Raw genomic sequence first — 15884 nt, forward strand, 5'->3', positions numbered from 1 at the left:
TTCAGGAGGACCTTAACTGTATTGGGTTGCTCATAAAAGAGATAACAAACATTAAAATTTAAAAATGAAGATGAGTTTCAACCCTATTTACATTAAATATAGCCTCAAAGCAAGACTGGGACTGTTCAACTTAAGAAAGAGACCGCTAAGGGGAATATAGTAGAGTTCTATAAAATCATGAATGGTATGGAGAAAGTGAATATGGAAGTGTTATTTACCCCTTCACATAACACAAGAACTAGAGGTCCCTCGATGAAATTAATACGCAGCAGGTTTAAAACAAACAAAAGAAAGTACTTCTTCACACAACACAGTCAACCTGTGGAACTTGTTGCCAGACGATGTTTCGAATGCCCTGTATATAACTCAATTAAAAAAAGAATTAGATAAGTTTATGGAGGATAGATCCATTAATCGCTATTAGCCAAGATGATCATGGACACAACCCCATGCTTCAGGTGTCCCTAAATATCTGACTGCCAGAAGCTGGGATTTGACAACAGGGGATGGATCGCTCGATAATTCCCCTGTTGTGTCCATTCCTTCTGAAGCATCTGTCATCAGTCACAGTTGGAAGACAGGATTCTAGGCTGGATTAACCATTTGTATGATGCAATGTGGCCATTCTTATTGACAGATTACCAAATTTAAGATCTCCTTTTTTTGGTTTTTGTCTTAAATAGCACTAGAGGAGTTAGTCTATGCTGTAATCAATTGATTAGGAAAACAAAATTACAGACAGTCAAAGTACTTAAACTTCTAGAATAATTTTCATTATTTATAATGGTCTTCATTATTTTTTAAAGTATCTTCACATTAAGTACAATAATTATTCAATCAGGTGTGTTTTTTCTTCTGGCTCATAGTATTATAAATGGGATTTATGGTATGTACATGTATGGAGAGGCTGAAGGAAAAAACAAGACAAGATTTGCTGCCACTTTTCCAGATATGATAAAATAATTTGATCATTCATCACTGGTTCCCAGAGATTGCGTGAACTCTGTCTTTTTAAGAACAAAACACATTTCCTGGCCCTCAGTTCTTTTTCATCACTAATGTAGAAGTGCTGACATCCGTACCGCCTGGAAAAAAAATGGGCAAGCACTCAGGAGCCTGAGTCTATCTGTTGTTCCTCTTTTCTGGCCATAGGAAACAGCACAGCCTGAAACAGGTCTCTTCGCATCCCTAAAAGAGAGAGGCCTGTTAGCGATGGACGCTGGGGAAATGGTACAAGAGACATAGTGGGTAGTATGAAAGAAAAATGTCACATGGTGATACATGATAAATAATAAGAATATTGAGCATATGTTTTCCAGATTTTCTGTAATCCACCAACCCTTTCAAATCTCAGTCCTGCCCAGACTTCTAAATATTTTGGATAGGTTGGAAAAAAGAATGCATCATCTACATTATATTTTTGTGATTTTATTTTATTTTGGTATTCTGTGTAAATTAATAATGAAAAGGAGAGTTCTAAAATGAGAAAAATCACACAAAAGGTGATCAGAGATTTGAAAAGTATATTTTTGCTTGAGATGTAGAAATATTGAGTTCAGACTTCTTTCCATCAGGTCAGAAAGAAAATCCCCATTTACATTTGAACAGAACTCATTCAGTTTCATCTGATACAGATCACTGTATTTTGTTACACAGATGTGACAAATAGAATTACAGCTGCTCTTTATTTGATCTTCTAAAGAGACAAAGATGTGGAAGGATGCTGCCTGCTCCCTTTTTCCCACCGTGTCATCTGTTGTTTGGGAAGGAGTCCTAATTTGCAGCAGATACAAAACTATTTGTCGTGTTGCAGGTTTGCCAAAAATAAATGAAACCATTAATTACTACATTTTTTGAGCAGCTGTTAATAGATTGGGATAAGAAAACTGTACATTAGACTACTGGTTAATTACAAGAACTATAATTGTTTAATGTGGCTTTTATGGAATGAAATTACCGTACCAGAAGATGTGAACTCTGTCTGTTTTTAGACACTGTACAGGAAAATGAACACATAGCTTTATATCAATATCGCTAAGAATTAGTATATTTTATACAGTAATTATTCACTGTTGTCATCCTACACATTTATTGATATTCCCAACAAAAATACATTAAACTGGAGTTAAGATTGAATATATATCCATAATTAAAGTATAAAATTTGTAGTAATTCCAAATACAATCCACTACAAATACAGATAATTGAGAATTAAGGTTAAACTTAAAAGGTGTATGTTAAGATAGAAACAGATAGCTAAAGCACTCAAACAATCTTAACTCTTCTTTTAGTGACATTAATATTATTGTATGGTTATTGCATATACATAATAGTGTTTCTAGTTGCATATTCAATTTAAATGATTTTTAAAGACACTACATTTTTCCTCTTGGCATCACCCTCAGAGAGGATGATGGCATGTTATACTATCAATGGCTACCACTTTCTCTGTGGCAGTTAGGATTCAGTCTAATTCAGAAAAATAGAAGATTGCAGCCATTTTGAAAAAGGGCAGTTTTTCGTGGAATTCTCTGTAGTAGAATATTATTTGTCAGGGACTGCAGTTAAAAAGAAGAAGAATAAAAAATGAACATTAATCCCTTTTTAAGAAACCTTAGAATATAGCCTATGTATAATATTTCAATAAGTTTTAACTATATGGAAACTATGAACCGTGTCTGTTCTTCCATTAATAAGATAACATGAGAAATAAAAATCATGTGATATTGGATGCTTAATTTCTTAAAGAACATATTTTCAATTAATTGTAACTTATAAAGTAATTAATGAATGTGCTTGGGCACAGAATAAATTTTCTGGGATTTTACCAAGTGAGCATGCAGATCCAGTGGCCCCAACACCATGCGCAACTGACATGTGTGTACACCATCAGAGATGTTAAGTACATACTTGGACAGCTAACCCCTCACTCCACTACACCCACACTCTAATTTTAGCATGCTAGCTCATTCAGAGGTAGTGGGGGTATGTCTCCTCAAGCTGGGAATTACACCCCCAGCGCAAAGTGTAGATATACTTTGCTGTAATGGAAATTCATGTTAAGAATGTTGGCACAAAATCACCGTTTCCTGGTTAGAGCAAAAGGTTTTGTTTGCCTTGGAATTTCTGGAACAGCAGGAGAGCGTTATCCTGTTGCAACATTCTACTCCAATAACATCATCTCTTTGCTAACCGCATTTTACAGATACTTAAATATGAACCATATCCATAAAAATCATAATACATGTTATGTTTAGAATTCTGTAATTTAAAATCAGTTGAGTAAACTCTTTTGATCATAGAGTAGATCTTCACATTCTTCGCTTCTAAAAACAGATGAAGTTAGGTTTTTCTTCATAGCCATCATAATACCCTTTTGTGGACATTTTAAGAGTCATTCTTTCAACATGACTTTTTCAGTACAAATCCCTTCCAAGTCCTCTGTTTCAGCAGGTTCCAGTATTGTAGACGCAGGTGTTTCCCATGATGAAAAGTACTAAATGGTGGTATTTCTTTGTGAGGAAAGCTATAGTCTTGAATGAGCTGTTCTAGTTTTGTTAAAACAGAATTTTTCTTTCCTAGCATTCTTTGTTGACTTGTTTATGCACCAGGATATCGGTTTGGATTTGCCTTTGTCTAATTCATATACTTTTGATCGATTCCAACTCATGCCCAATTATATTACACTAAATTAACATAATTCAACAGATGTTGATATTTAAATGTTTTCTGGCATTCACATCTTGGACAGCTGTCTTAGAGCTTGGGGAAAAGGCAAACATTTAGAGTTAAATACTGAACATATGCTTAAATTACTAATTAGAAAGAAAAAAAACAATGCATTATCCTTTCTGAGGACAGTAAATCTCTAATACAGATATTTTTTTAAAAGACTTTTAGTTCACAATTAAAGTCCATTGGTCTCTGGAGACTGGGTGCTGTGGCATATACTGTGGCATTGGACTTCATTTCCATTTGGATTTGCTGAACGTGATGCCAAGAGAGACTTGCTTCGTTCAGGTGAACTTGAATTAAGTCTCAGAAGTGCTGGAAAAAGACAATGTGAAGACAAGTGTTAGAGTACTGTAGGTGGTGATGAGATAGTCCACTGACAAGAGATATTAATATTTTCCCATTCATAGTTAAATTGTGCTAATACTCCATTAAAACAAATGTCACTCTTACGTTTAAAGTTGCATTCTGAACAGATTGGCTTGATAGGAAGGGAGTTTGACATAGAACAATGCTACTATCACATCTGTTTAACATTTAATAAAAAGAAAAAAAGTGCATCACTTTTGATGGTTAATGTATTTTTCTTCACACTGGTAGAGGCAGATGCTACGATCTGTGTTACGTTGGTGATGTCATTCTTATAACTGAGTCTGAGGAAAAAGCTTCAGAGCTTGTAAAGTGAGTAGCTAGATCTAGGGTGGAATTCTGATTTCATCTGAACAGTGTTTTTTGTTGTTTTTTGAGTAAAAAAAAAAGTTTTAAAAAACCAACAAAAGTGATAACACTTAGGAGGTATACCCTAATCCTCGTAAGAGTAAGAAATGAGTGTTCTATATTTCTATATAATATCTATAATTTACTATGTATATAATGAGTGCGTAGCTGTAAATACAAAATTATTTTGCCAATTTCTATTTATTAATAATTGGAAAAGATTGTTATATACGCTTTTTTGGTAAATTTTTGCAGACAATCCTAATTACAGTAACAAGAGTCTAGTCAAGAGGCTGCACATCTTACTAGTAACGTACACTCTTTTTAGTTGTTCATAACTATGTATGGAGTTTCTGAAAATGAGCATGGGAGGCTGCAACCCAGGAATGACTTTTTTTCGGGCTGTCAATTAATTGCAGTTAACTCACATGATTAACTCAAAAAAATTAATCACAACAAAAAAATTAAGCATGATTAATCACAGTTTTAATTGCACAGTTAAACAATAGAATACCAATTGAAATTTATAATATGTTTTGGATGTTTTTCTACAATTTCAAATATATTGACTTCAGTTACAACACAGTATACAAAGTGTGCAGTGCTCACTTTATATTATTTTTATTTCAAATACTTACACTGTAAAAATTCACCTCATACAAGTATCATAGTGCATTCTCTTTATCATGAAAGCGCAACTTACAAATGTAGATTTTTTTTATTACATAACTGCACTCAAAAATAAAATAATGTAAAACTTTAGCGCCTACAAGTCCGCTCAGTCCTACTTCTTGTTCAGCCAATCGCTAAGACAAACAAGTTTGTTTACATTTCTGAGAGATAATGTTGCCCGCTTCTTATTTATAATGTCAGTGAGATGTATAATGTCACTGAAAGTGAGAGCAGACAGTCACATGACACTTTTGTAGCTGGCTTTGCAAGGTATTTACGTGCCAGATATGCTAAACATTTGTATGCCCCTTCATGGTTCAGCCACCATTCCGGAGGACATGCTTCCCTGCTGATGATGCTCGTTTAAAAAAAAAAAAAAAAGTGTTAATTAAATTTGTGACTGAACTCCTTGGGCGAGAATTGTATGTCTCCTGCTCTGTGTTTTACCCTCATTCGTGTTATAGCAGTCTTGGATGATGACCCAGCATGTTGTTCGTTTTAAGAACACTTTCATTGCAGATTTGACAAAATGCAAAGAAGGTACTAATGTGAGATTTCTAAAGATAGTGGCAGCATTTGACCCAAGATTTAAGAATCTCAAGTGCCTCCCAAAATCTGATCAGGACAGGATGTGGAGCATGCTTTCAGAAGTCTTATAAGGGCAAAACTCTGATGCGGAAACTAGAGAACCCGAACCACCAAAAAAGAAAATCAAACTACTGCTGGTGACATGTGACTCATGATGATGAAAATGAACATGCATCGGTCTGCACTGTTTTGGATCATTATCGAGCAGAACCCATCATCAACATGGACACGTCCTCTGAAATGGTGGTTGAAGCATGAAGGGACATATCAATCTTTAGCGCATCTGGCACGTAAATATCTTGCAACACCGGCTACAACAGTGCCATGTGAACGCCAGTTCTCACTTTCAGGTGACATTGTAAACAAGAAGCGGGCAGCATTATCTCCTGCAAATGTAAACAAACTTCTTTGTCTGAGTGATTGGCTGAACAAGAAGTAGGACTGAGTGGACTTGTAGGCTGTAAAGCTTTACATTGTTTTATTTTTAAATGCAGTTATTTTTTGTACATAACTCTTCATTTGGAAGTTAAACTTTTAAGATAAAAAGACTGCACTCCAGTACTTTTATTAAGTGAATTGAAAAATACTATTTTTTATTTTTACAGTGCAAATATTTATAATAAAAATAAAATGAGCACTGTACACGTTGTATTCTATGTTGTAATTAAAATCAATATATTGGAAAATGTGGAAAATATCCAAAAATATTTATATTTGAAAATGTTGAGCAGGGGATTGGACTAGATGACCTCCTGAGGTCTCTTCCAACCCTAATATTCTATGATTCTATGATATAAATGGTAGTCTATTATTTTTAACGGCACAATTAATCGCGATTTTTGTAATTGATTGACAGCCCTAATTTTTTTATCTTTGATTTTGACTTTAGGATTTAGATAATATAAATACAAAGCAAAAACAGACAGTATACCCTATTTTTGCATTTAAAATTGCATCAAGTCTTCTAATTCCGTGTGGTAAGTAAGTTGTTCATAGTGCCTATTTGTTCTTGGTATTTTGGTTTTAAAATATTGATTTTCAAACTGACTACTTTGTGCTAGAGATATCTGCAATATATTTTTTCATGGAGTTTTGCTATTGGTGCACATTATACTGAATACTTAATTTTATGGTAGATGAAAATGGCTGAATTGCCTTTTAATAATGTATATTCTGATAAAACAATATCTGTCTTTGGCAAAATTAATGTGAATTTAAAAACACTGACCTTACTTAATACATATTTACCCAATATATATTTTAGAAGAATGTTTCATTTAAGAATGCTTCATGTTTTTAAGGTCAGGCTTGACAAAGCCCTGGCTGGGATGATTTGATTGGGGATTGGTCCTGCTTTGAGCAGGGGGTTGGACTAGATGACCTCCTGAGGTCCCTTCCAACCCTGATATTCTATGATTCTATGTGTTTATCTGCTACCTTGTTCTTTGTTAACTCAGGGCACTGCAATGTAGAGTTCTCCCAATACACCATACATTCAGTCTGGCTACTGCACATTTCCACCAGCAAATCCAGTGCATATAAGCCATATTCCCCATAGCAACAGGTTCTGATATGAGTGATTAGGTGATATTCATAAATGTGTTTGTTGAAGCCATAATCACAATCTCCATCCACATGGTCTTCAAAGTCTGATCCCTCTTACTTCAAACCATCAGTGTCAGCTTTTACTGGTTCTATAAAAACTGTGACATTAAGTATCTAATCTTTGTCATTCTCCAATTAAGTAAGTTTGGATCGATGTGGCTGTAGAGGGAAAACCCTTGCCCTCATCTATAGCCTGAGCAAAAGAAGCCAAATACCTCCCCAAAATAAACTGTTGGAAAAAGGGGGAACAAATTGCTTGAGAACAAAGCAGCTGTCAGAATGACATCAGTAGAAATTAGCTGGTACTCTGGCACTTCTTGCTGACACTGACGGTCCAAATCATTGCCAGGCACAAATGCTATATAGCTTTTTATGACAAACAATAAAATAGATTTCAGACATCGATTTGACCTAAAGTTAAACAAATCCAATCATACTGGGTGACATCTATCTCAAATATTCCTAACAAAATGATACGGAAGTATGTTCTTTTTTTTAAGAGAAACCTGTACAATAATACTATCAGGTGAGGTCCAAATCCTCTGTCTTTACAGAAACAATTGTGATCATTCTTATTTGTCTTTGTCTATAGAAGCACTGTTGTCACAGCCAGGAGCTATGCACTTACCAATAATGCACTCACAGTATCCTGCTATATGAAACGTGTATGGATGGGGGGAGAAAAAAACCCTACATACTAGATTTCTGTGAGACAGCCCTGCAGTAATTAGTATATCAATCACTTGCTATTCAAATGGAGACCAAGCTGCCAAAGTGCATGGGATTGGAGGGGCAGCCAACAGTGCCCCTTTGCATCTTAAAAAAATAACTTTAAATGTCCCTTTGTTAAGGTTGGGTCTACACTGCCACTTTCAGCACTAACACTTTAGTCGTTCAGGGGTGTGAAAAAACACCCTGTGAGTGACAAAAGTTTTAGCACTGAAAAGCGCCAATATAGACAGCACTTTATCGCCGGGAGCTGCATTCCTGGCGATAAAGCATGCCTATACTGCCCACATTACAGCGCTGCCGTGGCCACGCTGTAACGTGGGCAGTGTAGACATACCCTAAGGAGAGTGCTTTAGGATGTGTGGAGCGCTTGTCACATACTGGACAGTTACAGTTCACATCTTGGAAAAGTGGGAGATGCATATTCTGACTTCAGTCAATTGTTCTTATTTAGTGTTATGGTAAACTTCGGGTTGTTTTTTCTCTCTACCCTTAAATATCTATATAAGGAGTTTTCTTCTACTTTCCACAGAGAAGCACTCCCAAATTGTGCAGTTTAGAGCGAGGCAGACCCTATCAGTAAATAACAAATGTTATCCTTCTGTTGGACAGACTGACATCCTCTAGATGACTGGAAAAAGTCATAGAACAAAAGGAACTATAAAATTTGGTGCAATGGCTCTGTGCCACAAGGGGAAAAGGGGTTGAGATTTAGGAGTGAACCCTTTCTAACGAACCTGTTTGCCATTGCTTTGCATATATATATTGCTTTGCAACATACGTCTCTTGCATTTTGTCGTACCGTATTATGAAGATGCCATAACTGTACCATAGTTAGTTGTGTTGAGATGTGCATTTGAGGCAGGATTACACCTCTTTATGTATGAGTAATATTATGTACTGTACCCAAACTTACAGCACTAACTAGCTGGTGGGTAAACATGTAAAATGTTACAGTTCTATTGGGATATTATTTTTAGAAAATGTTCCCTAATACTAGAAGGCAGTTGCAGGGAAGGGTGTGACTTTGCATAAGCTTCCAAAAGTTTGGATACTTATGCAATCGTATTGAATCACTGAAACTTGTGTTGGTCCCACTACCTTATTTAGATACTAAGGTGACAGGAAACTTAGAAATACCTACATGATATTGTTTAATGCTGTATACTGCTAAGCTGCTCAAATTGTGGTCCATAGCACTCAGGTAGGTGATGAACCAGTTGCTAGCAGTCTGTGGAGAACACGGTCATATTAAGACACCTAAAAATACATTTAAATACTGTCCAGTTTTCCATGCAAGTAGTTGCTAATGGCCACAGAGTAACACCATCAACTGGAGGAGGCAATCTATGCAACTTCCTGTGGGAGGAGGACATGTGGTCCAGAAGGCAAACTCTGTACTAAAATGCGGACCACCCTGTGTGTAAAAAAAATAAATAAAAAAAAATTGAGAACTTTTGCTATGCTGTTTTTACATTAAGGACACTAGAATAATGAGACAGTGTGGTCGGGCTGTACTCTTGTCAAGAAAGATGGATGAGGTCATCCACCTTCATTTTGAGTCATTTTGTTGGCTTTCTTATGTAATATATATTTCTGAATCCAGTTTCAGAATTGCTCTCCTGGTTTTAGACATTCTCCATTATCTATCTTCTCCCTATTGTTCTGACCACTGCTCCCCATACTCCCTTCCCTCTCACACTGCACCTCTGGACTTAGCCTGCTTTCTGTAAATGTTATTGTTGAGGAAAGAGGTTACTCATTGATCTCCTTTATATCTTATGAGCTCTTCCCATACTTCCTTTCTAAACCCCTGAATCACTCTTTCAATCTTGTCTTAAAACCATCCTGTAGTTTGAAAACTAAAATTATTAGAGTAGAAATTAACCTTGTAGATCACCACCAGGAATGTCCAAACTTGCCACCTAATAGCATAATTACATTGTCTAAGAAATTGTTGTCAAACCATTTTAAGCTTCAAATAAGTTGCAGTCATCACGTTGTTCTGTCTCCATTCTCATCCAACTCTTTTGAGATTGAAAATGGACAAAGGGAGTGACAATTCTTCTTAATAATAAAGCCTTAGATCCTTATAAAATTCAAACCAGTCAACTCCAGCCTTACTAAAATCTGTTTCTAAAGAGCTTCAGTTAGTAACTTATCAAGCCTAGGCATTAGCTACAGCATCCAATGATATAATTGAAGAGTTCTACAGCCATCTGCAGGAACTCAATGATACTGTGCTAGGATAGATGTTGCTGTTTACAGAGTATTTCAATGCCCAAGTTGAGTGAAAGAGTTGTTGATCAGAATATAATGGACAGACAAGTATTGGGTGATATCAGTTCATTAAATTGTGCTGTGAAAATTAGTTTTAAAGTGTTATTTCAGCATCAGTGTAGCATACAACATAATCTATGCTTTCCAAATCAGCTGCACAGAAATCCAATAGATAAGAATGTTTTTGAGCAGAACATGAAAACTCTTCCACTCTTACTTCTGTCAGGAACTGCTACTTTCAAAGTTCAAGTTATGTCTAAAATGCAATAAACAGGGACCTCCATTATTTACAGATAATATGTGCCAAGTCATAGAGGTACAAAATGTAATCTGGCAAATGGCTTGATGCTTTGCTGAAGTGTAAACAGAAGTCCAAACAAACTGTGGGGAGGAAATGAGGTGTGAATGTATTAAGATTGCAATTATAACACATCAAGAAGAGTAAATAATATGGATCTCAAAGCATTACAGCTTGTGAGGAAAGCAAAAACTCCTAAAAGCAAGAAAACACTGGAGTAAGATAACCAACAGGGATGTTGGAGCAATGAGTAGACATGTAAAATAAATACATAAGTAAATGTGTTATTTGTATTGCAGTAGTGCCCAAAAGCCCCTAACTGGAATCAAGGTCTCAGAAAATGTACTAGCACATATGAAGACAACTGCAATACAAACTTAATTCTCACAACACACCTTTGTGAAGTAGCTATGGAATAATTCCCACTTCCAGGGTAGTAGGGATGAAGAAGATTAATTGTTTTTGGAGGAGTACTGTTTTATATATGGAAAAATGAACAGGGTGGTTAGTGATGTCCCCACATCCACACAGCAAGCCATAGGGGAGAACTATGGTATTCAGAAGTAGCTGACTTCTTGTGCTCAGTCCACTGCACTATACTGCTTTTTAATGACTAAAGCGAATACTAAATCTAGAATGAAATTCTAATTCCATCTGAATGTTAATAGCAAAGGCAGTGATAATACTTGGGAACATCATAAACCCTTAAAAGTAGGAAAAGAAGAGGTTAAGCAAGTAAGTCTGTTTTTCTTTTTTTCTTTTCTTTTCTTTTTGTTTTTATATAAAATATAATCATTTAACAAAAGTACATGTGCAAAGTGGAAATGGCATATAAAGGTCTGTTTTCTGTATCTGTGGTCCATGAAAGTGGGGGGCCTCTTTCAAAGGCTGGATATGGATTGAAATGTCAATGTGAAACTGAAAGCTTTTTGCACAGGACAGGGTGGTGCTAATGACCATTAAGATCCGATTAGATCAAACTCTGACTTGAGCTGCTACAGATGGCTTTGGAAGCCAAACATTCATAGTTTGAGATGAGAAACAGCTCATTAAAAATACTGTATTACCAAGAATACTGAGGTGATAGAAAAATAAGAGTTTGTATGGCAACAGTGTGGATGGAGTGGTTTCTGTCTGGGGGATTTAGAAGATGTATCATTTAGACATATTTCCCGGAATCATTATCTAGAGAAAAAATGGGAAGGCAGACTGCCAGAATGGAGGGGGAAAGTAAAGAAAATTAGATAGCACTGAACAGTGGGATGATAACCTTTACAGCGAATAGTCATGAGCACTGGTGACTCGTGTTATCAACATGGAGACAGCCATTTCTGAGGACAGCAGTTTCCACAGTGTAACTTATTTTTTTTATTAATATACATGATTTTGGTGTGTTGTCTTGTGCTTATAGTACCACTACCATCTTTTCCCTGGAAATACTGTATATCAGAGGGAAAAGGAATAAAATCTGGCAGTATATTTTTCCATTCCCTTTTTGTTTAATATGTTGAGGCATGATAATAACAACAAAAATCTTGGCCTGCTAGTGTAAGTTCACACCAGTCTGGCTTGTGCAGCCTTTTTACTTCCCTCTGCCACAACTTTGCCGCTGCTATGACACTTGCAGGCCTGCTCCACTGTTGTGCAGCTGATGCCCTGTCCGTGCTTATATTTTTCTTATTGACAGTGAGTGTTCTTGCCAAACGCCAGGGACCATAGTCACATCTGTTTGTCTCCCAAGCTTGTCTGAGGCTGCTTGGGAACACTTTTTATCCAGAGGGCAGCTTTAACTAGGCCTAATACTCTGAAAAGCCTCTATTTGTAAATGCATACAATGAGGCGACAAGTTCCTGTTGTCTTTCCTTTAAAATTATTCCATTTGACACTGCTTGCTCCAGTCCCTGTCACCAGCACGTCAAAAGCCAAGTTTTCAGGCAAGGTGGTCTTAACAAGTTTTATTTTTTCCCTAATAAAATGCCTAGTTTCCCACCAGAGCACTATTTATAAATGATAGCTTGCAGCAAGCTATGGATAAAAAGAGAGAAATCAGGCAAATAGCTTTCTTCCTATTTGTAATCCTTGCTTTTGTGTTTTAATGTTAAGAAGCATATTGTTGAACCCCTAGCCAGACTGTGAGGGTCAGAGTTCTCGCTACATCTACAATTTAGAAATGTAATATTCATGCGCTAGTGTTTATGTTTATAGCCAAAGTGTAATAGCTTGCTTTCTCTAAACTGTAGCTTTCAGATTAGGGACAGTTCTTTGTCCATTGCTCTTTAAAATGTAGCCTTTTGTCTCTCTGCACTTCAATCAACAATACATCTAAAATGGTAGTTGTAATCCCCTGTTGAAATAAATGCAGTGTTTGAAATTAATCTAGTTTTAGTCAAAGGTATAATATTAGTGGTAGCTTCATAATGGATTGTGGATTTGAAAAAGTGTAATTGTTGCTTTAACGATTTCTTAAGAATATTGGTTAGTTTCTAGCATAGAGAAACCTCTAGCTTTTTCCCAAAACCATAGCAAAGAAATAACCACTCTCACCTTGGCTAGTGATCAGATTGTTGTGCTTTGCAAAGACAAATGATTCATTTATGCTGAAGGAACAAGGCTGCCTTTCAGACATTCACTGATTTTGAATTAAAAAGTAACTGCTATGTTCTACATGAAGGGTGACAACAATAACAAAGTAGTCCTTACTTAGTGTTATTTGTTGCAACTCCATTGCATGTGCCTGGAGGAAAAGTGGTGGGACCTGAGTACCATAATCTTACTGATCAATAATCTAGATATCTCAATGCAGTGTAACAGATAATCAATTCTGGGTAGAATTACTCAAGCACAGCTAGCTGTTACTCCTGTAGCTCAGGTCTTGAGGTTCAATTGGCTGACTTTATTAATTTTTATCTTTCATCCTACTTGCATCCTTGGGTGGTGTGGGTTTGTTTTGGTTTGGTTTTTTTGTTCCCCTTTCCCCTCTACATAGGAATGCTGGAGAAAAAAACAGTCATTGCACTCTACCTAGTATGAGACATGTCCAGGAGACTTTTACAGTCTAAGACCCTGCAATAATATAATGGGATATGGATTTTGGGAAGAGGGAGCTGGTGATCTATGTTTAGTATTCATTGGTAATTCTATTTCGTGATGTTTAAAAAAAAATCGACAATGAGATATGAAGGTCTTCACATTTTTTATCTGCAGCATATTCATTTTGAATAAAATGAGGACATATATCAGTTTAGTGGTTAAGACAGTTCCTAATTTTAATATTTTGCATTCCTTTATTTGAATTCTGATATTTAGTTTCAGAAAATATATTCTACGGGTGATTTAGTTGCATTATGGATATCAGAGTCAAGTGAGTAATCAAGATAGTTGAAACCATTCTTGAAGAGACAGTTTTCCCAAGTGTAATATGACTGGATTCATAACCCATTCTCTATATTTTAGCAGTTTTTTTTTTTTTAAAAAGCACACACATATCATGATAATGTACTTACTTAAATGGTTACTTTAATAGAATATATAAAACATAAATTAAAACCTGCAAGTTTAATAACAACTTTGTTTAAATAGCTTTTTGAATATTTATTTTGCCTTTATTGACCTTTTCTATACTTTATTTAAATTTCCAGTTTTCACTGTTTTTACATGTACTACCAGTTACAAAAGATTTAGAGGTTTAAACGGTCTTAATGTAAATTTAGAACTAATTGAAATTTACTCTGTGATAGCAGGAGGGGTGAAAAGAGGATGGTTCCACTATACTTAGCTTTTGGATGTTAAATTTGTATTTAAATTCAACTTGTGAGGCCGTTTCAAGGAAGAAAAGTCCATGTTAAAATAGAAAGTTAAGTTAATCGATGCTGACGTTGTGGCACAATAAGTTAATCTGGGATATGTATTGGAGTATTTTATTTTTTAAATTACCCACCAAAGCCCGTCTATGTGAAATAACAAAGTCATTAGTACATTTATATTAAAAAGTGGATTTGTACCATAAAACGTTAAACACTATGACCATTTTCAGCCCAGTGTTTTTTGGTTTTTCTCTTTTTACAACATTATGCAGGAAATCTGAATATTCTTTTAAATCACATAATCATCTGTTACACAATTAATAATGGTATAGCTTAAAGAAAGCTTATGTGCAATAAAGCAAAATTTATAAATCCTAGACTGAACCCAGGCCCCTTGAATGGGAACATATTACTCTTCATTGGCACCAGTTTACTAGATTTGTTTCCCACCTTGTGATTTAACAAAATTCACTAAGTTATAATTAAAAGAATCACAATATTGGGACTTGTGTTTTTAGGTACTCTATAATGTTTAATACATCTCCATAAATGCCTCTTCTTTTTCCCTTGTCTCCTAATTCTTCACCGAATGATGCAGCCAGCAGTATCTGTGCCTCTCTAAAGGAATGTTAAGTTACTTATAGCAAAATTACACTTTTATTCCATCTGCGTTTGAAGAGTTTTCTGTTTCATGTTACCTCAGACATTCTTCATGTTACCTTAAAAGAAATTGATAATACTTTTCCTGTAATAAATGTCATTCTGACAGTAAGGCATTAGTAACCAATTGATAACCTACAACAATATTGTGATCTCTTTAGATAATTAATCTTAGCTATTTTCCTGTCAGAAGAAACTGTGTTTTATGTTGAGCTAGAAAGATTGCCAGTTTTGAAAATTAAAAAGCATTCCTTTTATATTATTCATTCCAGGAACAATTTATGATGCTGTGTTTAGATGCTGAGCGCTTGTCAACAAACATAATTATGTTTTGATATAAACAAGATTGGTGGCTTCACTGTGCAGCTTCATCTTCATTGAGAATGTTTTGATTTAGGTTCAGATTATACAAGCTGTGTATTTATGTGGCATTTTCCCCCCTTTGTTAATAGTTTTCTCTGATAATCACTTACAGACAAACAAGTGTACATTTAGGATCATTGTGCATGGGAGACATCAAACGGAGAAGGAAAGCTGCACCCCTACCAGGACCCACAGGTAACCAATTTTACTGTAACCAAACCTCAAAAGTTAAATCTTTAAAATACAAAGCAGTAGGTCAGCAACACAGCAAAGTGCATAATAAATTCAGCCACTCTTGAGATACCTTTAGGCAGGTAATATAATAGTATTAGAGATTAAGAAATCAACTGACTTTTAATTGTTGTTTAGACATTTCTCATTTCTCAGCCTTTTCAAACACAGTACTTATTAAAGAAAAGTGATTTGGTTTCCCCAGA

At 35.5% G+C, this 15884-nt stretch overlaps 1 protein-coding gene across 2 annotated transcripts in view; it reads left to right on the forward strand.

Moving 5' to 3' along the window:
• GPATCH2 (G-patch domain containing 2) overlaps positions 1–15884 on the forward strand; it is a 179973-nt gene that overhangs the window by 144439 nt on the left and 19650 nt on the right. For both annotated transcript variants that reach the window (XM_007064746.4, XM_037895719.2), the window contains one exon: positions 15560–15642. In XM_007064746.4, coding sequence (XP_007064808.1) covers positions 15560–15642 — 83 coding nt within the window. The remainder of the gene's footprint in view (positions 1–15559; positions 15643–15884) is intronic.

Source organism: Chelonia mydas, chromosome 3 (assembly GCF_015237465.2).
Source record: "Chelonia mydas isolate rCheMyd1 chromosome 3, rCheMyd1.pri.v2, whole genome shotgun sequence".
In the NCBI taxonomy this organism is placed as follows: domain Eukaryota; kingdom Metazoa; phylum Chordata; order Testudines; family Cheloniidae; genus Chelonia; species Chelonia mydas.